Below are 26,468 nucleotides of genomic sequence, written 5' to 3' on the forward strand. Positions count from 1 at the left end.
TTATGAATATCAAATGTTGGACTATTTATGGAGATCACAAGAGATATTTTATAAATGTTTTTCTTAATTATTTTTACCCCAGAAAATGATCTCATATTGATTGTTGTTCTGAATGTAAGATTTTGGAATAATTTAACACATCAGATATTTGTTAAAACCTTTTGCTGAATTTCAGCTTTAGCATTGGTGATGTAAAAAAAGGGTTTCTAAAAGAGTAAACTATTTTAATTAAAACAAAATAGAAAAATTTTTGAGGACCTCCAAGTCCAAGAAAAATGGCATTAGTCGTTTATTTATATATAAAATAAATAAAGCAGTAACTTAACCCTTGTGCCAGCAAAGTTTTTCTCAGCTAAATTCATTTGAATGCTATTTCAGAGGCTTTTTTTTTCAAATGAGACAAGTATTTCTTTTATGCACAATTTTTAAGACATTAATCAGAAGATTTGGGAGTGTTTGCTTTTTTGGTGTTCTTTGTCTTCATTGTGATGCATCGAATAGTTCTACATTTTGCCCTACAAACTGTCATTTCTGTAACTTTTTTTAACTATTTTTGTAGTGTACTTTACCTTAAAGTCAGCTTTTAGTACGATTTCAACAGAAAGAGAGAAGCTGAAGCAGATATTTGACCATGATTCAGTCGCATCTCCATCTGCTCAGATAATTGGACTGAAGAATGCCTTATCATCTGTAAGTTCCCACATTAATTGGACTTGTGTTCAAAAACGTGTCTTATCAATTACATTAATTCTTTTTGGTTTGATTTTTGTCTTTATTAAGTTTACTTCAAACAAGGGGAGTTCAAAGAAAGGAACTGAGCTTTGGTATACACTTGTTCACTTGTTTCTATAACAAGCTGCAAATTGTGATTTTGCCAAGAGTTGCCTAAGTGTGGTAGAAGCTTTTAGAGAAGGCTTGTGTCCTTGTGCTGAACACACAGGCATGTATTTCATTCTTTGTGAAGTGGTACACTTAGTGTGAATAGGTCCTATCTCCATAATAGTCTTATCTCCAAGTAGTGGAGTTAATTTAGTGAAGTTAATGATAAAAAAATATTTCCAGTGCTCAGGATGATCTGTGCTAGTTACTTTCTCAAAACTATAACCTTGACTTCCAAAAATAGACACACAGGATTGTGGGAGCATCTACCCATTTATCTCTTCTCTTTAATACTGTATACTCGACTTTTGAATTTGTATAATAAAATATAAATTGATAGAATGAACTGGTTGTATCATTCTGCCTGCAATAGGGCAATCTGGCATTTGCCTTGACCACCATTATTTTTATTCCCTAAGTCTTAAGGAAGCATCTTGAAAGCAATTCTGATAGTCTGGCTAAATAAGGTAGAATAAAATCCCATCGTTAATTTTAAGTTCATTAATCTTTGAATAAAACCTATCCACTAACACAGGCATGTCAAACTGCTGGCCCGCAAGCTGGATGCGTCACGGCAAAACCATGTCCACCCCATTGTCGGCAATGGGGAAAAAGTCCCGATATGTCACACGTCATCACGTGACATCGCAAGTTTGACATGCCTGCACTAACATAAACAAATTTCAAGAAGTCAGTCTGTGTTCACTTATCTGAGTCCCAAGCAAAATACAATTAGCTTTGGACAACTTGCTCCTTACATTGTTGTTGATGAGTGATTGGGATCATCAAGAGCAGTCAATTTTAAAAGGGAAAAAATCTATCTGTTGTTCTCTTGGTATAAAACAAATGGTCCATATATGAAACTGAAACTGGAAGGAAACTGGGAGATGATGAATTGCCCTAAATACAGACTTTCCCAAATATAGTTCCAAGATTGCAAGCAAGGCGCAGAATAGAGTGGTGGAATAAATCATAACACTTGAAGTTGCAGTGCATTGCACATATAAATAATTGCACAAATACTTTTAAAGGGATAAAGTGCAGCCGCACGAGTTGTGTTGGGGGTCTCCCGATACTCCCATGTTACACCTCTGCTCCGCGAGCTGCATTGGCTGCTGGTTGCCCTCCGGGTGAGATTCAAGGTGCTGGTTATGACCTACAAAGCCCTACATGGCATGGGTCCGGATTACCTACGGCAGCACCTGCTGCCGGCATCAACTTCCCTCCGTCCAGTGCGCTCCCACAGAGAGGGCCTCCTCAGGGTGCCTCCGATCAAAGAATGTCGATTGGTGGCCCCCAGGGGGAGGGCGTTCTCTGTGGGCGCGCCAGACCTGTGGAACCGCCTCCTGGTTGAGCTCCGGATGGCCCCCGACCTGCGCTCCTTCCGGCGTGATTTAAAAACTTATCTATTTGAACAATCTGGACTGGTCTGATGGGTTTGGGGTTGGATTTAAATAGGTTTTAACACATTTTTAGTATTGTATTATTGGGCATAACTATTTAATTCTTTTTAATCTCTTTTTTAACTTTTGTATTTACATTTTGATATTTATTGCCCTGTACACCGCCCTGAGTCCTTCGGGAGAAGGGCAGTATAAAAATTTAATAAATAAATAAATAAAGTCTGTTGGTAAAACTATGATGCAATATATCATCTTATTTTGCTTATTTTAGAATGTATAATGTACATTCTAAGAGTTTCATAAGAGTATTATGAAAAGTGGTATTTTCCCTTTTCATTTTGAAGTGTGGCTCTGTTTTCATCTGTCTCGATTTCTTTTATCGTTCCCTATTCTTCCATATCCATAAGCAAAGTCTGCCACATATTATTGAAATATCAGGTTATGTTGATAATTTTAGAAGATGATTTTTGTATGTGTGAAAATAAAAAGCAATATTTAAACTGTACATCAACAACTTTGGTGCTAAGATCTATATATTAATAGCCACTGTATCCTACCCATTCATTTAAATATTCTTAAATATTTTTACAGCCTTCATCTCTTAGTTGCTGTACTCTCCAAAGAACAATAATCCTGCTTACAGTTCTTAAAGCAAAGATTTCACATGCACAAATTAACTGGAGCCACAACTGCTTTAGCTGCTGTATTTATCACTAGCTAAGGTTTCCAAATTGAACTTAAAAGTTGGAACCGTGTATGGTCTATATTACAATAATCCAAAATGGGGGGAAGAGGGGGTCACACAGGCATGAATGATAGTGCACAAGACCACCCAATCCAGAGAAGTGTAATGGGCAACAATTTTCCCTGACACAATTTCTAAGTTACAAACTGGTATTCAGAAGTTGCTCCTGATTCTGGTTCAGAGTTTTTTGTAATAAGTATGAATTATAGACACCCTTTTAAAATGTTTCCTACTATTCAGCATTATTAGTAAGCAGTACTTTATATGATTATGACTGATGGAAAAAATGTGACCTGCAAATATAATGGATATATTTGGATATTGGCAATGAAAATACTTTCAGATTGCCCACATCAATTTCGGTACTTTATTTATTCATATATCATCCCCTGTCAGGATTAAATTTAAAACTCCTTGTATTTTCTTCATTTTTTTACTTATTAATTATATTAATTTATACAGTAGCAGTTCTGGCTGGCAAACAGATTTTAAATCAACAAAGAACAGAAACAAAATGATAGACAACATTATATCTATCCATCTACCTGTTTAGCATGCTACACTTGATACATGTATTGACAGTGACATTCTGAATAATTAAAACTTTCCAAAACCTTATTCATAGTGACTTGCTATTTAATGCACTGAAGCTTGTTCCCAGATAAATGGATATAACATTGCAGTATCGTTGCTTTTGACATCAAAGATAATTAACAAATTCCCAAGTGGTTAGTCATAGTCGTCTTAAAAACTGTATTCTGCTTGAAAAAAATCATGTAACACCCACTTGCTGAGGAGACTTGTTTGATCTTGCCGTGATTAGTCATTCAGAGATTAATGTCAATTATTACCACATTGGTATGCTTTTCCTGTCTTTTGCTTATGTTGTAGTTAAGTGGGCAAGGCACCACGCTGCTGCTACTATTGCACAGAAGCAAGCTTGGCTTGCATGTTGAACTTTCTTTCTTGAATAAGCTAGTGGTTTTCAACTTCTTTGTCTAATAGAAGAAAAAGTTATCTTTTTCATCTAGCAATGATTATTTTCTAACATAAATCAAAGCTAGAAGAATGTTTGCTGTCTTTGGAGGAAAGAGAAATGGATATTCAAACCTAGTTGGTGTTGGTGGCAGCATTCATTAAATGGAATGGAGAGGAATTTGGAAGATAATTAGCATATATACTTCCTAACTCATTAATCACACTTCTTAAAATTACATTCCCGGAATATAGTAAAAAAAGCCAAGGATCTGTCAGGAATGTAAGATATCTACCTTATACTTTTAAAAAATGGCAGAATCAACTACTATCCATAAATCTTAAATAATCTTATTTGAAATTATTTCTGCTTTCATCTGTTGCCTGTGTATTCTTGGAAACTTACGGTAATAACTCTCAAGTGCGTGTGATGTTAAATGTGTAATGTCAGATGTGTGTTTTTCATTATAACCAGATTTAGAAGACGATGATATAACCTTAAAAGAAGATTAAACTTTTCCTTCATTTGATCATTAAAAAATATCTCTGGGTTCTGACTACATTTTTTATTTTTATATATTTATATATTTGTGTGTGTGTGTGTGTGTGTGTGTGTGTGTGTGTGTTAAGAATTTGTCAAGGCTTTTTGAATGCACCTTGCTAATTAACTCTTTCTTTCCTGCTTTGGCCTGACTCAAGGCTTATCCACAGGATATAGTCAACTTATGACAGCTCATTATTTGTGTAAATTATTCAAATTGCTAATAAAGAATTTGGGAGGCTGAGATGATCATTTCGAACTTTTTATGTTCTCATCAGTCAGTCATACCCTTTATCTGAGATTCGAACCTGGGCTGATTATATATATATACCAAATCATTATTTCCCAATAAGCTGGCAGTGCAGTATGCCACAGATTTAATACCATTTAATACCATCTTCACTTACCTTCTCAAGTAGGTTGACTGCAGATCATACTTGAAAATTTACCATGATGGAGACTCTATAGCACAAGTTCATCCCAGAGTTAACCCCATCTTTGCTCTCTGAGCTGATGCTTTGCAAAGGTTGCTTTTCTGTTTGCTATACAGGTCTTACTATTTAAATACTTGGCCTCAAATACTCTTAGAATTCCATTTTTTTCTCTCTCTTTTTTATGCCAGAGAGACAACTATTTGTAATTAGCTGACACACTTTGATGGCCCAAATGTACCTTATTTTTTCTCTTAAATGTTCCAGGCCATAGCACAAAACACAGATCTTAAAGAACAGTTATGCAGAATACATGCCGAATCTATGCTCCTTGATTCAGTTGCTAATGCAAATTCGAGCCCTGATTTTGTAAAGGTGGGTATAGATTTCCTGTCTTTTTGCAAAACTTCTTGTTGCATCTCTCCATTCAGTTGGTCATTATCTTGTCCTCATGAATCTTCTCATCACATAGTATGGCATTAATTGTGAATGCCATCCAAAGAATAACTTCAGCTTTCAGCATGCTTTCATTGTTGTTTGATGACACACTGCTTGCTTTTATTTCACTTCTGCTGTAAAATCTTTTGCAAAAGCCTTTCACAATTCTTTGTAGTGTTGCTCAACAGTTTATATATTCCATGTTTTAATTTTTTATATACCAAATTCTTCTATAAAACTTTCGCACAGAAAGGAAAAAAACCTTCAAATAATTGTCAGAAACTAATTTGCCTTTGTAAACATAATCTTTTAACCCAGTCTGGGGAAAAAATAACACTATAGAAAACCTATCAAGATAAAGATTATAGTATACCAATCCACTCAGATTGTTAAAAAGGGCTTTTGGGGGTGGGTGGGTGAGATAAGATATAAAAAATAAAATTTAATTTGAACTACAAAATCTTATCAATTGCCTAGTTTCCCTTTTCTTGCTGGATATGTTTCTGCCACTAATAACTACGTAGAAATAGGATGGAAATTAATGCAGATACATTTAGATATAATACAGTAGGCTAACAGACCCTTATTTAAGCAGGTGCCCTTCAAATATATTGGGAGTACAGTTCTGATGTCCTCCATACTAATGGGAGGTTTGGGAAGACATCAGCTTAGGGAAGGCCGAGATAGAATGCATAACTATCTCGCAGCGATAAGGGTGGCGAGATCCAATTACTTTTCCACCCTCATCGCGTCCGCAGATAATCGCCCGGCTGCCCTGTTCAGAGTGACTCGCTCCCTTCTGAACCAAGAGGTGAGGGAGGAACCCTTACAGGGTCGAACCGAGGAATTCGGTCAATATCTGTTGGATAAAATCGCTCGGATTCGAACCGGCCTGGACTCCAACTGGGCAGAGTCTGAGGAACAGGACATGGGCAGTCTTGTCGACGTCATCTGGGAGGAATTTGATCCTGTGACTCCAAAGGAAGTGGACAGGACTATGAGGAGGTTGAGCTCCTCCACATGCTTACTGGACCCGTGCCCTTCCTGGCTGGCTTATGCAGCTCGAGAGGGGTGCGCCAACTACGACCTTATCTGGACCTGGATGCCTTGCGTACAGTCACCCATGCACTTGTGACCTCTCGCCTTGACTACTGCAACGCTCTCTACATGGGGCTGCCCTTGAAAGCCACTCGGAAGCTTCAGCTGGTGCAGAGTGCAGCTGCACGAAGACTTCTGGGAGCCTCCCGATACTCCCATATCACACCTCTCCTCCGTAAGCTGCACTGGCTTCCGGTTGCCTTCCGAGTGAAATTCAAGGTGCTAATGATGACATACAAAGCCCTACATGGCATGGGTCCGGAATACCTACGGGAGCACCTACTGCCAACGTCAACACCGCACCGTCCTGTGCGCTCCCACAGAGAGGGCCTCCTCAGAGTGCCACCGGTCAAAGAATGCCGGCTGGTGGCCCCCAGGGGGAGGGCATTCTCAGTGGGTGCGCCAACCCTCTGGAACAGCTTGCCTACCGATATCCGGATGGCCCCCGACCTTCGCACCTTCCGGCGCGACTTAAAAACTTACCTGTTCCAACAGGCCGGCCTGGCCTGACAGCTCTTGGGGTTCATTTGTTTTTACTATTGTTTAACTGTATACATACGTTGCTCTGTACACCGCCCCGAGTCCCTCGGGAGAAGGGCGGTATATAAAACAAATAAATAAATAAAATAAATAAATAAACTTTGTAACAATGGAGTAAGTGAGATTTCAAGATAAGAAATAATATAAGAATATTATAATAACTGAGTTTATATGACTTTTTAAAACAACATAAATGAATTTAACTTATTCATGGCAAATAGATAATATAGGTGTGTTCCAGTCATATATTTTGTGAGTATGCTGTGTTTTGAACTGAACAATTGGAGAGATCAGATGTTAATGGATTCTAACTTACATTGCATTTTTATGAGATATTTTCAAGGCATTTGCCATTATGTGCAATGGAATTTCTCTTATTGTCTCATGAAAGCTATTGCTATAATGGTAGACCAGTATTTTTTTTTTGACATTTATGGCTCTTTAGTGCTTATGGTGCTAATCAGTTCATCTGCTATAAGCTAAACAGACACTTCAGTTTTCCACATTTATATTACACCATTTTGTTTCTGTAGACATTCCATTTTGTTTACACTAATGGATAGTCACACAGGTTTGCACTTGCTATAATATACATTGGGGAATAAATTGCATCCAAAATAATCTAGGGCTTCCCATACACCCTGCATAGTAATTTAAAAGTGGGAAACATTTGCGGCTGGGACTACATTTCCTTCTTTCCTTAGGCTAAGGCAGGGATGTCAAACTGCCGGCCCACGGGCCAAAGCGTCACGGAGAAATTGCGCCCATCCCATTGCCGGCAATGGGAAAAAGTTCCGATACATCGCACAACGTCATGTGACGACGCGAGTTTGACATGTCTGGGCTAAAGGATCTGCAGAAAACAAGGTAGTCAGTTAGAATGGGCAGGATAGCAATTTCATTTCTTTTGTTTGAGGGAATGTGGGTGCTTTTTAACTTTGAATAGTCTCAAGGCATACATCTTCCAAAATGGAAACCCCTGATTTGAAGGGATGGGTTAAAAAGATTGTAAGGACCCACCTCAGCTAACCACCCAAGAAAGCAGAACTCTTGAAATAGCATTGTCTCAAAAGGAACTTTTATTAGGAGTCAGTGACAGTAGGGAAGTCAAGGCAAGATCTGGGGAAAAGCCTGCTTAAAAGGTATAGTTAAACTAGCAATCTTCCTCCTCCCGCCAAAGTCATAGTGTCCATTTGAAATCCAGCCAATCCACAGGTGGTACGATGTTTGGGTAATTGGCACAGTTGGCGCACATCTCAAGATCTTCTCCAATTTTGTTTCTTCATAGTTGTCTCCATGATAAAGAAGACATAGTCTTTTCTCAGCCAAATCTTGATATTCCATTGGGAAGCTTTGCAAGTGACTCACTGAGGGCAAAGACAAATTTGTGGCGTAATCCACATTTCCCGCCATTTTCTTTGGGAGATGTGCGGGGCTTCCCCCCATGGGAATTTTAGCTGTTCTTCCCTCCAGTTGATCATGGTGTTCCATTTCTTTAGCCAAGCCAGTCCCAAAACTTAACAGCCACTCCATTCCTGGTACCACAATAAACATTAGAATCTGCGTGGTTCCCCCAGGACAATATGTAAAGGTCTGTTGGCAAAACTGGCAGGCACCCTCCCTGCAACTGAGCCATCCAGTTGGCAAAAAGTAATTGGAATTTTTAGTCTCCTGACTAGTTCTGGGCTGATCATGCATTGGGTGCATCCTGAATCCAGCAAGGCTGCTAATTTTACTGTCCTCCCAATGCCAAGTATGGAAAGTTCTAGGGGCACTGTTATGGGGTCAGTTGGCCCACTCACCAATGAGTTGTTTTCGAGGTCGCTTTCCATCCCTTCTGGGTCATCGTAGCGTGGAGTTGGAGCTTGACTCTGTCGCAACCATGGGGTAGCTCTACGACCTCTTTGGATCTCATCGCAGTCTCCCTGGGGTGCAGTGAGTTTCTCAGGGGTCTTCCAGCCAGTAGACAATCCCCTTTCTTGGCAGGTGTCTTGCTGCGTCAATCCATAGCTCAATGCCCTTCTTTACCACATTTGAAGCAGGCAATGGTACGAAAATGGGGCAGGCGAAGCTTGAGCAATCTCGAGCTTAGTCTCACTGGCAGTGTAGATGCTTGCGTTGATCGATCTCCACTTCCACTTCTTCAGCTAGCAGGCACCAATTGTACAATCATCCTGGGGCTCCACAAGCTACATAGGCATTGTACAACTTTTCATTGAGCCATCCTGGAAACAGCTTACCAGGATGTCATCTGGCCAGTTTAGGTGGCTGCCCAATTCTCTGAACTCTTCGGTATACTCAGCCACTGGTCTTCTTCCTTGCTTCACCGTCTTTATGCACTCCTGGGCTTTCTTGTCTGCTAGCCGGTCTTTGAAACATCTGCGGAGACCGGCCATAAAGCAGTTGACATTTCTCAATTCGGGTGCATTACAGTTGTACAGAGCCACCATCCAATCAGCTGCTCCGCCTTCCAAAGCTAGTGTAACTACCCGAACTTCTTCTACATCAGTAGGCAGTGTTCTCCCATAGGAGAACAGGAAATGCATCACTGAAAAGGAGAACCGAGGGCATAGTTTTGCATACGGTGATTTATCTATGCAAATCCAAATTTAGAAATTATGATTAATTCTTTTCAGTATATCAACATACTGGGAAAAACAATGAACCGGAGTGAGGTGTACCTACCCACTCAGCTGGCTGGATGCTATTGTTGAGGTCAGGTTCATACTATCCATTTTTATTTGCTTAAAAAGTTTAATGTAATTATTCATAAGTGGTTGTGAAATGGGAGAAGTTTTAAAACTAAAACCATACAGTAGGTCTTAATATAATAGTCTTACTGATATCATCTAAGAATTTATAGTTACAAATACACAGACTAGTAAGCAATGGAGATAAGTATGTGGTTGACTTTGTTTTATGGGTTAGTCCGATTTTCCAGTTGCTTGTGACTGCTTATTTATCTCTTTTTTTCTGTCAGAGAAAAAGATGTGAGGCTTTAGAAATCGCATAATCCAAACTTTACACTTTGATAACATCTTTGGTAACATCTTTTCTGTTTTGACATTACTTTGATCCATTTGGATTTGCTATTGATACTGAATTTGCTTACAGTGACTCTAACAATACTTATATTGAAATTATAAAAAGATATTACTTTTGCAAAGTCATGGAGAAAAGTGTTCCTAATGCATTTCACACAAATCACATCTTTACTGCAAGTAATATGTATACTATATTAATCAAATCTTGAATATTAAACAACTAAATTATCAGAAAAAGCACAAGTATGTAGAGGAAGACATTTGTAGAGGAGAAAAACCATTGAACTTAATCCTATTGACAATGTTCAGAGGACAGATTAAATTAGCTAATTATGCTTTCCTCTGATCAAAAAGTCAGCAAAATACATTTTCTCCAACAAATTCCTAAGGAATCTTTAACTGGAAAGATAAGTGTTTGCAAAATAAAAGCCACAGACATTTTCATGACAACAGTGCTTACAGTGAGTCTAACATGGGGCTGCCCTTGAGGACCACCCGGAGGCTTCAGCTGGTGCAGAATGCAGCCGCGCGAGTCGTGATGGGGGTCTCCCGATACTCCCATGTAACACCTCTACTCCGCGAGCTGCATTGGCTTCCGGTTGCCCTTCAGGTGAGATTCAAGGTGCTGGTGATGACCTATAAAGCCCTAAATGGCGAGGGTCCGGGATATTTGAGGAAACACCTGCTGCCAGCATCAAGCTCCCTTCGTCCAGTGCGCTCCCACAGGGAGGGTCTTCTCAGGGTGCCGCCGGTTAAAGATTGCCGGCGGGTAACACCCAGGGGTAGGGCCTTCTCAGTGGGTGCGCCTGCCCTGTGGAACCAGCTGCCTGCGGAGCTTAGGACTGCCCCCAACCTCCGTTCATTCCGCCGGGACCTGAAGACCTGGCTCTTCGGGCTCTCTGGCCCAGGCTGAGAATTTTTTAATTTTAATTTTAATTGGGTTTTTTACTGTTCTCAGGGTTTTATTTAATCTTTTTTAATTTGTTTTAACGTTTGTATTGACTCTTTTAAATGCCCTGTAAACCGCCCTGAGTCCTTCGGGAAAGGGCGGTATATAAATCTAAATAAAATAAATAAAATAAATAACAAAAAGGGGTCCATCTGCCAATTTTCTTTATTCTCCTGTTCTCAGTTTCTTGAATGTAAGCTCTTTTTTGGTGGGGGGGGGGGATCAGAAAGCCAAGATCTACAAACTGCATACCTTGTTTTTGTGATGACAGAAGCCTTCAAGATCATGCTTCAAAATTTGAAACATATCAAATAAAAATGTCAAATAAAAGCAGCATGTTTATGAAAAAGATAAATTCATTTATCATTACAAAAATGAATTAGTTGGGAGGAATTGAGGTGGCAATTTCTGGTTTTTTTGTGACATTCTTTTACTTCACTGAGATCTTGAGCCACTCAGAAAGTGTAAAAATTAATAAAGATGTGCTGTTCGTCACAAAAAAATTGAACATTATTTAATTGAACACATGAGGTCACAGATCAAATGAAAAATCTCTTTAGGCTTCTTTATGTCAATAACTATTGTCAATTTAAGTATTATTAGAAACTATTTTGTGATGAAAAATATCAGAAACAAATTAACACCTGCCTCACTATGTTTCTTTTGCTGAACCCAAATCCTGCATGAGTGTGCATAAATTAACTGATTTCTCAAATAAGTGATAAATATTACAGCAATGACATTGTAAGGCAATGCAAAGACTGAGATGAAAGGACAGAAAATAATTGGCCATTATATCCAGTATTTCTATTTGATATTGTCAGTTTCTCTTAGGCTTTATTGTCCCTGTCCTTTTATATATGTTAGCTTCTTACGATGTACTGTACTTCGCAATTCTGCTTTTGTTTTGCTGTTGATTTGCTTAAATGGGCTTTTTGACTCTCCATCCAATCAGGATTTTGCCACCTCTCTGCCTTAACTTTTTCCTATCCATCACTGCTTACAGGGATGTTGATAAATCATTAGTTCCATTTTGAGGTGAAAGTCCCTAGCTAGTATTAGTTCATTTAAAAACCTTAGAATGGTTTTTATAAACCAAGTAAAACACCCATCTACCTTTCCTGACTCAAAAAATGGAACATAAGCAGCTTCTGCAATTACATACATGCTTAGCTGACTATGTCAGGTCCACAGGTTGACCCTCTGTTTTAAAATCAGCATGTTTGCTGAAGGACTTTGTAATCTGTAACAATCTAGTATCATTTAGTGAAGGGGGAATTCTTGACTTCCACCTTGAAATTCAGTTTTAACTGCCACTAGAAACTGCGGTATTTAAGAAAGGTGTTAGATATATAAAATTCTTATGATTCTGTATTTTCCTTCCTAGGGTACTTTGAGGGGGCATCATTCAAAAGCCTGCTCAAAAAGGCTTTAATTCTTGATTTACAACCATTTGTTTAGTGAACTTTTAAAGATGCTACATTTAAAAAAAGTGACATGACCATTTTTCAGACTTACAGCAGTTGCAACATCCCCATGGTCATGAGGTTAAAATTCAGATGTGTGGCAACTGGTTCATATTTATAACCTTGCAGTGTCCTGGGATCATGTGAGCACCTTTTGCAACCTTCTGGCAAGCAATGAGAAAGCCAGATTCATGGTATACTAATTTAACAGCTTTAGTGATTCACTTAACAAGCGTGGCAAGAAATGGGGCGGAACTCACTTAACAACTGTCTGCTTAGGAGAGAAAAAATTGGGCTCAATTGTGGTCATAAGTCAAGGGCTACCTGTATAGCCATGTGTACCTAAAGAATATATAATCTCTGCTATAGTGCCTGCCCTGTGGGATAGCATATCCCAGGTGCCCCTATATGATGTTCCAAGTAGTGTTGAAAATCAGGCTGTGAGCAGACTCTGGTGTGAACCCTAGTAAAACTTCATAGGCTGTTTGATACGGCTTTTCTGTTTCTGTTTTTCATTGCGTGTAAAGGGCCCAGAATCAATTCTAGTCAGACATTCTTTTAAATCTATCTGAATAATAAATGAAATATTGCTCATGACTATTTTTAAATCTTTGGGGGATTTTTTTGCAGGAAAGTTCTGAACACCAAAACAGGAGTCTGGTTCACCAGATATCGAATGAAAGCAGACTATCAATAACAGATTCACTCACCGAATTTTTTGATGCACAGGAAGTCCTGCTGTCTGCCAGTTCTTCAGAAAATGAGGTGTGGAAAATAGTTCAGAAACACTGGATTTATTTCAAAATCATCTGACCTTTATTTTCTTTGCAATCTCAGTGTGACATTATGCACATTATTCCAGCATGCGAAATTTACTTACTGGAACTTTCTAAAGTATTTTTAAGAGACTAGGAGACTGAAAGAATGAATACAAGAAGTAGTGCTTAGATCAGACATGTCAAACGTGACGTCACATGACGTATTGGAGCTTTTTCCTCATTGCCAGCATGGGGTGGGCACGGTTTCCTCGTGATGCGTCTGGCCCACAGGCCGGCAGTTTGACACCCCTGGCTTAGATGAAGATATTATTATGCTTTTCTTAGGAAGAAATATTTAATTAACCCAAATTTGAATATTATTTCCATTGGAACTGACCATGTAGCAAGTTTTTCCATAATGTGGGAATTATATTCAAGCTTACTTTAGACTTGTCCAGCCCACAGGCTAATAGTTGCTTAGAAAGGAATTTTATTGTTGCAATATCCATTTCAAATTTGATATATTACTTCCTTTGCCCAAATGTGGCAGTATATGAAAAGGGATTTTTCCCCACTTCCATTTTCAGCATAAAAGAATGTTTCCTTCCTCCCCAGGTGTCTGATGATGATTCATATGCCAGTGATATAAGTGATAATATTTCCGAAGACAACCTAAGTAACGACATTGAGAATGAAAGGCAAACACTTGGTAGGAGTTTTTATTTATATACTTCTGGTCTCTGATTTTTTTTTTAATTTTGAAGTACTGATAAATTAGTAACCTAGAGATATGCATATTAAGTTCAGGCTTCCATTTTAAACAATCACTTTCTGCAGTTCTGATATTACGTGCAGTGATATCCAAAGAAGGAATAACTCACATTTTAATGCGTAGCCTTCTGGTATTCTCTTCCAACACTGATAATGTTCTATGTTCTTTCTCTCTTACATACTCTTCCCCTATGTTGCATCTTGTATAATTTGTGACTTGGGAGAAAAAAGTTCCTTTCTTATACAGGCTTACCAATCCCAGTCATTCCCAACATCTTGCAGTGTATAAATAATAAAGTTGTGGCAAAAGATTAAAAAAGTAATTTTACTGAGACTATTCTTTCAAATGACAGTCAAGAAAAACTGCATAGGAAAGGCCTGATCCTAAAGTTTATGTGCAGTAGCCCCTACCCTCTACTTTTCTATCTACAATCCAAGTTTCTTCCTTCTAGCAAAGATCTCATAACCTCTACTGGAGGTGTATTTTTTCATGAAGGAAGTGTAGAACTAAGGAAATGCTCCAAAATTATCAGAAAATGTAAGCCTTAAAATGAGCAAATTTTACTTAGTAGTTTTGAGAATCCTCATTCTATAGGAATCGCAAGTGATGATATACTTTATTATTAATGACCCATACTTTGTGTTTCCAGTCCGGGAATCTGAAATCTAATTAAAATGAAATGTCTTAAGATTTATAGAATACAAAACGCAGATTTTAACAAATTTTAGCAAATAGATTTAAGCATAGTTATAGGGATGGAGGGATTGGGATTGTCAATATGGAGGGAATAGAAAAGGTCCATTTATATAAATAAGTCCTTTTTTAAAAAAAATAGTTATAATGTGAGAGGAGAGGTATTCATGAATGGGATGGTTGCATATATAGATAACTACGTGAATTAGTAAGAGAATGTTTATATGTATTAGAAAAACATAGTTTTGGTATTGCTCACCAATTTAATGAACTCTTTGGAAAGTTACCTGAAAAAGAATGAAAGTGACTGACTGAAACAGAGTCTATCTCTGAATGAAGTAGTTGATTTTGAAAGCCAGGAAGCCCAGTTACTAAATTTTGGGTTGTCCTTGATCAAATCACCATGTCTCAGCACAATATTCTTCTCAAAGCTTTATGTAACTGTATCTTATATTCTGAAAAGTTTGGGGGGGAAATATAGAACCGATATATGTAAAAAGAATGTTAACTAGAGTGTATTCCAAAAAATATTAAATTACCAAACTTAAACCTGACATCTGTCTTCAAGATTGTGTCCCAGATGGTATTGTGGAATGCCGTTCAAGGCGGAGGACACGTCTTCCAGCCCCATGCCCCAATACAAGTAACATCAGCCTCTGGAACATTCTACGGAATAATATAGGAAAAGATCTCTCCAAGGTGTCCATGCCTGTTGGGCTGAACGAACCTTTGAATACTTTGCAGAAGCTTTGTGAGGAACTGGAATATAGTGAATTGCTGGATAAGGCAGCATTTACATCTAATCCCTTTGAAAGGATGGTAAGAAATATAGTATATAGAAAATGAGAAAATCGTTTACTTACTTTATATTATATCATAAATTATATTTCAGCTTTACTTATTTGTTTATTCCCCCCCTCTTATATAACATACTTTTGGGCAGCTCACAATAGCATACAGAACAGCAATACACAGAAAAATAACATTTCAAACAACCAAGGTGCCATAACATTCCTATTTCAAATATACTTGTTCATCTTCAGGAAGGTGATGGAAAACCAATATACATATTTCTATTGAATTTTTCAATAAACTAGATTCAACTTGACTATTAAAATCAAACTTAGCCGTGTGCTTCAATTTCAATTTCAAATAGAAATACAAATTCAAAATAGATCTTGACTGACTTGAATTTACTGACCTATTAATTCTCCTTTCCCTTTCTTATAAGACTGAGATAGCTGAGCAATGAAAATGGGGACAGTTGGGCAAAACACAATTCCATGAAAGCTGGTTCATGCAAAAACTACCTATAGTTTTTCAGATATGGCCATCAAAATATAATGTACTTAGAAAGATTGTAATTATTGCCCCTTCAGCTAGGAAAAGAAGTTTTTAGATGCACCTCAAAAGACGGAAAATATGAAAGCATTAGCTTATAGGAGTAAGGATCTTGATGTCAAAGTGAGATCAAAATCTCATTAAAAATCTAAGCATTAAAAAATCTGTATCCCTTTCCATAATGATTAATGTTACTAATTGTATTCTTAGGTGTATGTGGCTGCTTTTGCAGTCTCTGCCTATGCATCTAGCTACTACAGAGCTGGAAGCAAGCCTTTCAATCCTGTGCTTGGAGAAACCTATGAATGTATCCGTGAAGATAAGGGTTTCCATTTTTTTTCTGAACAGGTAATTCAATTTTTGAACAGGTAATGCAATTTTATCACTATCCAGTTTGGAAAAACATCTAATGATCTTGTTACAAGGCTGTCTTGGATATCCTATATTGAACATCTTCTACCAATTTTATTTTCCTATTTTACTTCATGTTCCTACAACTTAAATTCAGCCTTGCAAAGATCATAACAGTGCAATTACATAGTAGGATAGAGCAAATTTTGGCCCTTGGCCTTCAAGGTCTTGCCAGTTGGCAACCCAATGATAATTATATAAGGCTTTTCTTAAAAAAATGGAGCATAGCATTTTTTGACCCAGTACAGCAGGGGTGTCAAACTGCCGGCCCATAGGCCGGATGTGTCATGGCGAAACAGCGCCCACCCCATTGCCGGCAATGGGAGAAAAGTCGCAATACGTCACATGACATTGCAAGTTTGACACCCCTGCAGTAGAGATTCTGCAGTTCATGAAATTGTTGTGGGTCAAGAGATTTATGAATACAGCAAGAAAGAAAGAGAATTTTTAGAAAAGTTGTTGGAAAAACTAAAAATGTTACTAGTGCTGGTTTATTATATTCTCAAAAGAGTTTTCTGCTTTTCAGAGCCAGAAGCAAAACAAAAAAGAAAAGCTATTTGGGGATTTGCTTTTTTCTCCCTTTTCTATTTCAGATATAGTGGGAAAATAGTTTTTCTGGTTTTCACTACCTTCAGAGTTGTTAATAGGACACACTCTGTATGTAGCCCTTACACAAGCATACTTTTCCTAACGGGAAATACTGTTCCCATAGCAACCTGCTTATATATTAAATATTTCATATCGGATATGCCCTCCAGGTGTCTTACTATGTAAAGCGATCTTACATTGACAGGAGAGTGTCCTTTGTGGTTTTGAAACCATGTACAGTAGAATTCTGTACTCAAGCAGGCTTGCTTTGTATCAGTATGTTTTTTTTTCATCTAGAAAGGTTTAATTGCTCTATTTTTTTAACATGACAGGATTATGTTAGCTGCTGAGTAATTATTTTTAGAAACAAAATTCAGCTCTAGATGTTTGATGTTTATTGTTATTGTGAACTATCCTAGGAAGATTTGTACTGGAATGACGTATATTTTGAGTTGATTCTGAAAAAGTGGTAAGATGTAGGAAATGTGAATGTAGTAATGAGGAAGAGACAGAGCTGCTTTAAAGATAGGAGCAGCCTTTAAGTCTTCTCATGCTCTAAAGCACTATCCAGCCTTCATATATACTTTTAGACAGGGCTTTTTTTTGTCATAGAATGCCCAGAATGGAGTTCCGGCACCTTTTTTGGATGGAATCTTGTAGGGTAGGCAAGGCAGGTTATATGACGTGTGTGAGTTCCAACACCTTTTTTTTTTTTTACAAAAAAAGCACTGCTTTTAGAAAACAATAAGGCCATTTGAACTTATTGCCAAGTCAGCCTTAGCTTTTTTATGGCATTTTGTAGAATTGTATAAAACATTTAATTTCAGTCTATTTGGAAAATGAAGTTTCACAATGCATCCCATTTTGAAGTGTAAAACTGATGTTTTTCTTGCTGCAAGAGGCAAGCTTCCCTCATTGTAGGGAAGGTGGGAAAGAAATATTTCAGAGAAATTTTACCTTAAATGGCTTACTGTAAGTCTATCTAGGAACAAACTACTGTAGTTTTCAGTATTATGTGCTTGTGCCTCTGAATAGCATTAAAGATGCCTTTCTGAAATCCATGAAGCCTTACTCCTTGTCAGCTATGTGGAGCTATCTTTCCTGTATCTTTGTAGTATTTGCCAACTTGAAATTTAAAGTTTCTGATTGTTATAGCAATTAGTGAAATTGAAATTCTATTAAGAGTACAATTAACAAAAATAGTAAGTGCTATAAGGAATAAGTGTATATTTCTAATATTTCTAATTAAATTTAATATTTTAATAATCAATAGCTATAGTCCTACAAAAGAGTTCAAGCTATCACCAGAAAGTTGCATTTGATTAAAGTTTTTGCACAATGGATTGTAGATACTGACCTTCCACATTGACATTTGCACATATATACCATGTTTCCCTGAAAATAAGACTTACCCTGATTTTGGGGGGGTAGTCCAGCTCAGGAGGGGAGTCAAAGGGAAGGTCGCCGAGCAAGGAATGGCTTGGCTGGGGGGGCCCTGAAGTAAGCGGGTGTGGGGTGTATGGGGCAGCTCCATCCCCTCCCTCACCTGCCTCATGGCAGCAGTGGCGCAATGTGCCACGTGGCCTCCTGCCACAAGCGGCTGCAGAAGAAGTAGGCCAGCAGCCATCCGGGCTCCTGCTGGGCAGGGCTGTTGGTGCTACTGCTGCACCAATGAAAAATATAAGACGTCTCCCGAAAATAAGACCTAATTTTATTGCTGGAAAAGTCAGTAAAAATAAGTTTGAGAACAATGTATATATTTATTTGCTTTTAACAAAAAACATCCTTTTGTCCAAAGTCCATGAGTTATTCAGCACTAAGATTTTATAACATGGTTTTATACAAATCTTAGAAGATCTGAGTATGAATCTTCACTGTATTTTTTCATTTGTTTGGTTTTCCCCACTTATACTTTCCTATAGCTTGGATTTTATTTAATACAGGTCTTTTTAATTCACAGTTCACCTAATAGATAATTTTATATAAAGGATTTTTTCAAAGTTCCTAGAAGTCAAATCAAAATTCATTGTAATCTTCTTTGTTTCCATGGCCCTTTTTTCTACCATTTCACTGAATCCTTAACCTATTTTATTCAGAAGAAAATACATCTAACTTTAATTTCCATTATTTGTTTTAAAAATATTTGTTTTAAAAATTACTTTATTAATAGTTGGTTTTTATTTTAATAGCTCCCCCTTGTGGGGTATCTTTTATTCAAAGAAAAATGAAGCAAGCCATTTAAAAAATATGAGAACTGAAAGTAAGGTTTTAAATGTAATTGTAACCTTACCTTCCTTTCCTGTTAGGTCAGTCATCACCCAGCTATATCTGCATGTCATGCTGAATCTGATAACTTTATATTTTGGCAAGGTAACTCATTAATTTATACCATCAATATTTGGAATGCAAAACAAATCTAGACAATCAAAGGAGGAAGATGTTTGGGTGGCATTATAATAAAGTTATTTGGATAACCCAACTTTATGTTGAGACTAGAATGCAGTTTTTCTCCATAACTATGGAAACTTCAGAAGCAGCATGGAAGTTTCTGAGAAAATAACATTGGCTGTCATGCCCCACCTTCCACAAAGAGGCTATCCAAGGGCCCCCGCTGTATTCAGCAAGGTTAATTTGAAGACAGATTACTTTAGGGAAGCTAAGTAAATACATTTGCCCTAGTTGTCATTGTTATATTTTTTAAACTTATTAGTGATATTGCTTATTTTATTGACATTGAATTGGATTTGCTCTTTCGGTTTTTACTTGTACTGTAAAATACTGTGACTCAGTTTAATAGTAGACAGCTTAGAATATAACAAATAAATGTCTTTGTCAACAGAATGAATTCGATCATATTTCCATAATGGTTATATCTATGTTCAACTCTGCTGAAAACATAAAAATTGGATGTTACATTATTATGGTTTTGTTTGTTTAACAGCACTTGAATGTTACCATATATTATGATAGTTTAGGGCAGGGGTCCCCAATTCCCGGTCCATGGCCCAGTACCAGGCCACGGCATGCCAGCAACCGGTCTGCACAAACAAAGCCCCATCCATGGGATGCAGGCAGCACACAAAACCACGCACCCTCTCCATGGAACTGGTCCTGGTGCCCAAAAGGTTGGAGATTTCTGGTTTAGGGCTTATAATCTGATCAAAAAAAGCTTAACTATAGACAGAGTTCCATCAAATATTAAGGATATGTTTAATTTTGTTGTTGATTATTTTTGTTTAATTTCAGATATCAGATGGAAAAATAAATTCTGGGGAAAATCCATTGAAATAGTACCAATTGGCACAACACATGTAGTTTTGCCAGGGTAAGGTTTCCAGTAGCAAGCATGATAGTTGGATCAACTCAATAGTTCTCAAGCCTCATTTGTTCACTTTCTTTGGCCTAATAAAACATAAATTATAAGGACTGAATTTTCCACATAGATTTTCTCATGTTAATAAAATAATCTTTTCTGTTGTTTCCTATTAATCAGACAGTTAATGTGAGCTAATTTTGTGACATTTAAATTTTAAGTTACTTTTTTCCATTTTAATATTTAAAAAACTGTAATCTTAATTACATAGGATTATTATAATTGCTTTATGGAGAATTAGTGAAAGAGCAGCATTTTTAAAGTACTTTGATTTAGTTGTTTTTTTAGTTCAGTAAGTATTTAGTAAGTCAATATTTTTCTCAGGAATATTGAATGGGTAGTCATATTGTGCAAAGCCATAATTCACTTAACCATTGCTTATTTATTATTTATTGAATAAACTGAGACTGAATGAATTTATGCTATCTAAGTGATAAACACATTTTATAAAACAATGGTTGGATTCACATACAGTACTATATGCTAAGCCATAATGCTACAAAGAACCATATGGTTTAAAATGTCAAGCAAGCATTATCTCAGTTTAGATTGTCTCTCTGAAAGGATCAAAATGGGATAATCACAATATTTTATTGAGTATTTTAGAAAAATATTTTATTAGCTATCTTTTTCTCTTTCACAATGCACTAATTCTTCATTTTACTCCAGTTTTAAGAATCATTATGAATGGAATAAAGTAACATCTTGTATTCATAATATTTTAAATGGACAACGATGGATAGAACATTATGGAGAGATCATAATCAAGAATCTAAATGATGATAGCTGTCACTGCAAACTTACTTTTGTAAAGGTAATTGAGACTTATTTTCGTTTTTTTGTTTTGAACTTTTAACATGATAACAGATTTTGCTAACTTTTCTCTAGACTAAATATTGGAATCGCAGTGTTCATGATATTGAAGGCAATGTTTTGGACAAAAATGGAAAAGTAGTACATCGGCTTTTTGGAAAATGGCATGAAAATATTTATTGCGGAACACCATCTTCAGCAAACTGCATCTGGAGAGCAAGTTAGTGACAGATCAGCCATTCAATTTTTAAGTTTGATATATTGTTGTTATTTATTATAGTTTGTTCCACTGTCAGGTGTTCAGGCTGGATTTGGCATTTTTGTCTACCTAATGCAGGGGTCCCCAACCCCCAGTTCATGGACTGGTACCAGGCTGCAACATACCAGCAACCAGTCCACACAAACAAGTGAAGCCCCATTTGTGGGATGCAGGCAGTACACAAAACCAGTCTGTGGAAAAAACTTTCTCCACGAACTGGTCCCTGGTGCCCAAAAGAGACCTAATGAGTTCTTTCCAATGTGGGATAGGCAGATGTGGATATTTGATGATGTTACAGGTATTGTTGCAGTGTGAAAGCTAATCAGAATAACACCACCTTTTGCAATTGACTGATGGTGAATTTGTGAATGCCAGTGGTGTTCAAGTGGTACTCGAGTTGTTTTGGGATTGCACACAAAGCACCTATTATTATTGGTACTACCTTTGCTTGCTTTTGCCAGTCATTCTATTTCTGTTTGCAGGTCTTTGTATTTTGTTATCTTTTCCAGTTCTTTTTCTTCAGTTCTGCTGTCTCCAGATACTGCCACATCCACTAGCCAGACTTTCTGTCTGTCTTATTGACAATTGTTAAGTCTAGGGTATTATGTGACAGGTGCCTGTTTGTTTGAATTCTAAATTCTAAAGTCCCAAAGCAATTTAGCTTCTTCATTTTCTATTACTTTCTCTATTATGGTCCCACCAGTTCTTGCTTGCAGGCAAATGATATTTTCCAGTGCACTATGGTTGCTATTTTGTCATGCCATTGCTTGTAGTCAGCCTGGGCAATCTTGCAACAGTTAATCAGGTGGCCTGCTGTTTCTTCAGCTTCTTTGCAGAGACAGTATTTGCTATCTGATGCCATCTTTTCAATTTTGGCTTTGTATGTGTTTGTTCGTAAGGCTTGGTCTTGTGTAGCCAGAATTAGCCCCTCTCTCTTTCTTCATCTTTCCTGCTCTTAGCCATAGCCAGCTCTTGTTTTTATCTGTTTTCCCTGCTATTTTTAATGCACTGGTCATGTAATGCTTTGTCTTTCCATGCCTCCATTCTGTTTTTCCTTTGGTCTTTCTTGTGGCCAGTTTGGTCTCTCCTATAGTCAGCAAGCTTTTCTGTTATACTGGCTTTCCAATGCCCTTTTTGTCTTCTTCAACCTTGTCTAATGTACTTGCAATATTCCATGTCCACCTATTTTCCTTGATAGGTAGAGTCTGTAAATGTCACTGCAAAGATGAAGGGTATGATTCATTGTCAGTAGTTCAGCTTAAGTCCAGTCCACTATTCCAGCTGTGTATCTAATAACTGGAACTGCCCAGGTGTTGATTGCTTTGATGGTATTTCTTCCACCGAGTTTGGACTTTATGATCTTCTTCATTCCCTTGTACACTTGTAACCTTTTTCTTGACTTTGATGTGCTTGATGCTGTCAGCTTGAAGGATGCCCAAGTATTTGTGATCATCTTCATCCAGTCTCTTGATGTTATTTTCATTCTTTCAATTTTCTTTCCCCATTTGATGGTGAGCATGGAGCATGTGTCCAGTCCAAACATTGCAATATATATGGATATTGCAACTCCATTGGCTGTATATATGGATAGCATTGAGAAGCAATTTTATTTCAAATGTTTTTCCCTAAAGCTTTAGATCATCCATGTAAAGGAGGTGAGAGATCTGCAGATGTTTTTGTTATTTGATAGCCATGGCCTGAGTTGTTCAGCATTGTTGACAGAGAAGTCACTGCAATGACAAACAGTAGTAGTGATAGTGAATCTCCTTGAAATATTCCTCTCAATATTAATCTCTCCCAGTCTCTCACCATTGACCTGCAACCGTGTCTTCCATTGGGCCATTGATCTGTACACAAAGCTTCTGATGTTTTACTGACTCCTGGTATTTCTATGCATTTGATTATCCATCATATGGCAAGAGAATCAAATGCCTCTTTATAGTCAATCCACCCCCTTCATGGATTACTGCCTTGTCGTGGCGAAGGGGCTTGCGTAATTCAATGAAGGTATGAGCTGTGCTGTGCAGGGCCACCCAAGACAGAAAGGTCATAGCAGAGAGTTCTGACAAAACGTGATCCACTGGAGAAGGAAATGGCAAACCACTCCAGTATCTTTGCCATGAAAACCCTATGGACAGTACCAAAAGGCAAAACAATATGACGCTGGAAGATGAGCCCCTCAGGTCGGAAGGCATCCAATATGCTACTGGGGAAGAGCAGAGGGCTAGTACTAGTAGCGCCAGAAAGAATGAAGCAACTGGGCCAAAACCGAAAGGACGCTCAGCTGTGGATGTGTCTGGTGGTGAAAGGAAAGTCCGATGATGTAAAGATTTTTTCTCCATAGGAACCTGGAATGTAAGATCCATGAATCAAGGAAAGCTGGACGTGGTCAAACAAGAGATGACAAGACTGAACATCGACATCTTAGGTATCAGCGAACTAAAATGGACAGGAATGGGTGTATCAGGTATACTACTGCGGGCAAGAATCCCTCAGAAGAAATGGAGTAGCCTTCATAGTCAATAAAAGTGTAGGAAAAGCAATACTGGGATACAATCCTCAAAATGACAGAATGATCTCAGTTCGAATCCAAGGCAAACCATTCAATATCACAGTAGTCCAAGTCTATGCCCCAACCACCAGTGCTGAAGAGGATGAAATTGACCAGTTCTGTGAAGCTCTGCAGCACCTTATAGAACTAACACCAAAAAATGATGTTCTTATCATCATGGGGGATTGGAATGCTAAAGTAGGAAGCCAAAAGATAACCGGAATAACAGGCAAGTTTGGCCTTGGAGTGCAAAATGAAGCAGGGCACAGGCTGATAGAATTCTGTCAAGAGAATACGATGGTCATAGCAAACACTCTTTTTCAACAACCCAAGAGACGGCTCTACACATGGACATCACCAGACGGTCAACACAGAAATCAGATTGACTATGTGCTCTGCAGCCAAAGATGGAGAAGCTCTATAAAGTCAGTAAAAAGACCAGGAGCTGACTGTGGCTCAGACCATGAGCTTCTCATTGCAAAGTTTAGGCTTAAACTGAAGAAAGTAGGGAAAAGCACTAGGCTACTCACGTATGAATTAAATCATATCCCTGTTGAATATACAGTAGAGGTGACAAATAGATTTAAGGAATTAGATCTGATAGACTGAGTGCCTGAAGAGGTTCGCAACATTGTACAAGAGGTAGCAACCAAAACCATCCCAAAGAAAAAGAAATGCAAGAAAGCAAAATGGCTGTCTGAGGAAACTTTGCAAATAGCTGAGGAAAGGAGGGAAGCGAAAAGCAAGGGAGAAAAAGAAAGATACACCCAATTGAATGCAGAATTCCAGAGAATAGCTAGAAGAGATAAGAATGCCTTCTTAAATGAACAGTGCAAAGAAATAGAAGAAAACAATAGAATAGGGAGGACCAGAGATCTTTTCAAGAAAATTGGAGAGATGAAGGGAACGTTTAATCCAAAAATGGGCATGATAAAGGACCAAAATGGCAGGGACCTAACAGAGGCAGAAGAGGTGGCAAAATTACACAGAGGAACTATATAAGAATGAGCTTAATGTCCCTGATAATCACAATGAGGTGGTCACTGACCTCGAGCCAGACATCCTAGAATGTGAAGTGAAGTGGGCCTTAGAAAAGCGGAGCAACAACAAAGCTAGTGGAGGTGACAGTATTCCAGCTGAGCTATTCAAAATCTTAAAAGATGATGCAGTAAAAGTGCTACACTCAGTTTGTCAGCAAATTTGGAAAACTCAACAGTGTCCACAGGACTGGAAAAGATCAGTTTACATTCCAATTCCAAAGAAAGAATGTTCAAACTATCGCACCATTGCACTCATTTCTCATGCTAGTAAAGTTATGCTTAAAATCCTACAAGCTAGACTTCAGCAGTATGTGGATCGAGAACTACCAGAAGTACAGGCAGGATTTCGAAGAGGCAGAGGAACTAGAGATCAAATTGCCAACATACGCTGGATCATGGAGAAAGCTAGGGAGTTCCAGAAAAACATCTACTTCTGCTTCATTGACTATGCTAAAGCATTTGATTGTGTGGATTATAACAAACTGTGGCAAGTTCTTAAAGAGATGGGAGTACCAGACCATCTTATTTGTCTCTTGAGAAACCTATATTTGGACCAAGAAGCAACAGTGAGAACTGGACACGGAACCACTGATTGGTTCAAAATTGGGAAAGGAGTCCGGCAAGGCTGTATACTGTCGCCCTGCCTATTTAACTTATATGCAGAGCACATCATGAGAAAGGCAGGGCTAGATGAATCAAAAGTTGGAATTAAGATTGCCGGAAGAAATATCAACAACCTAAGATATGCAGATGATACCACTCTAATGGCAGAAAGTGAAGAAGAACTAAAGAGCCTCTTGTTGCGGGTGAAGAAGGAGAGTGCAAAAGTGTGGTTGAAACTTAACATTAAGAAAACCAAGATCATGGCATCCGGCCCTCTCAATTCCTGGCAAATAGATGGGGAAGAAATGGAGGTAGTAACAGATTTTATTTTCCTGGGCTCCAAGATCACTGCACATGGGGACTGTAGCCAAGAAATTAAAAGGCGCTTGCTCCTGGGGAGGAAAGCCATGGCAAATCTAGACAGCACACTAAAAAGCAGAGACATCACCCTGCCAACAAAAGTGTGTATAGTCAAGGCTATGGTCTTCCCAGTTGCAATAAAAGTTGGACCATAAGAAAGGCTGAGCGCCAAAGAATTGAGGCCTTTGAACTTTGGTGCTGGAGAAGACTCCTGCGAGTCCCTTGGACTGCAAGGCGATCAAACCGGTCAATCCTAGAGGAGATCAACCCTGACTGCTCTTTAGAAGGCCAGATCCTGAAGCTAAAACTCAAATACTTTGGCCACCTAATGAGAAGAAAGGACTCACTGGAGAAGAGCCTAATGCTGGGAAAGATTGAGGGCAATAGAAGAAGGGGA

General features: G+C 38.1%; 1 protein-coding gene across 7 annotated transcripts in view; it reads left to right on the forward strand.

Annotated features, from left to right (window-relative positions):
* The window catches only part of OSBPL3 (oxysterol binding protein like 3), a 116,276-nt gene that overhangs the window by 77,625 nt on the left and 12,183 nt on the right, over positions 1-26,468 (forward strand). For 6 of the 7 annotated variants that reach the window (XM_081344854.1, XM_081344857.1, XM_081344856.1 and 3 more), the window contains 10 exons: positions 560-690; positions 5,242-5,349; positions 13,140-13,274; positions 13,883-13,976; positions 15,301-15,551; positions 16,284-16,421; positions 19,379-19,442; positions 20,319-20,397; positions 21,115-21,259; positions 21,334-21,478. In XM_081344854.1, coding sequence (XP_081200980.1) covers positions 560-690; positions 5,242-5,349; positions 13,140-13,274; positions 13,883-13,976; positions 15,301-15,551; positions 16,284-16,421; positions 19,379-19,442; positions 20,319-20,397; positions 21,115-21,259; positions 21,334-21,478 — 1,290 coding nt within the window. The remainder of the gene's footprint in view (positions 1-559; positions 691-5,241; positions 5,350-13,139; positions 13,275-13,882; positions 13,977-15,300; positions 15,552-16,283; positions 16,422-19,378; positions 19,443-20,318; positions 20,398-21,114; positions 21,260-21,333; positions 21,479-26,468) is intronic. The other variant, XM_081344858.1, reaches the window with a different exon arrangement.

The sequence above is a fragment of the Vipera berus genome, assembly GCF_964194415.1.
Source record: "Vipera berus genome assembly, chromosome: Z".
Classification (NCBI taxonomy): domain Eukaryota; kingdom Metazoa; phylum Chordata; class Lepidosauria; order Squamata; family Viperidae; genus Vipera; species Vipera berus.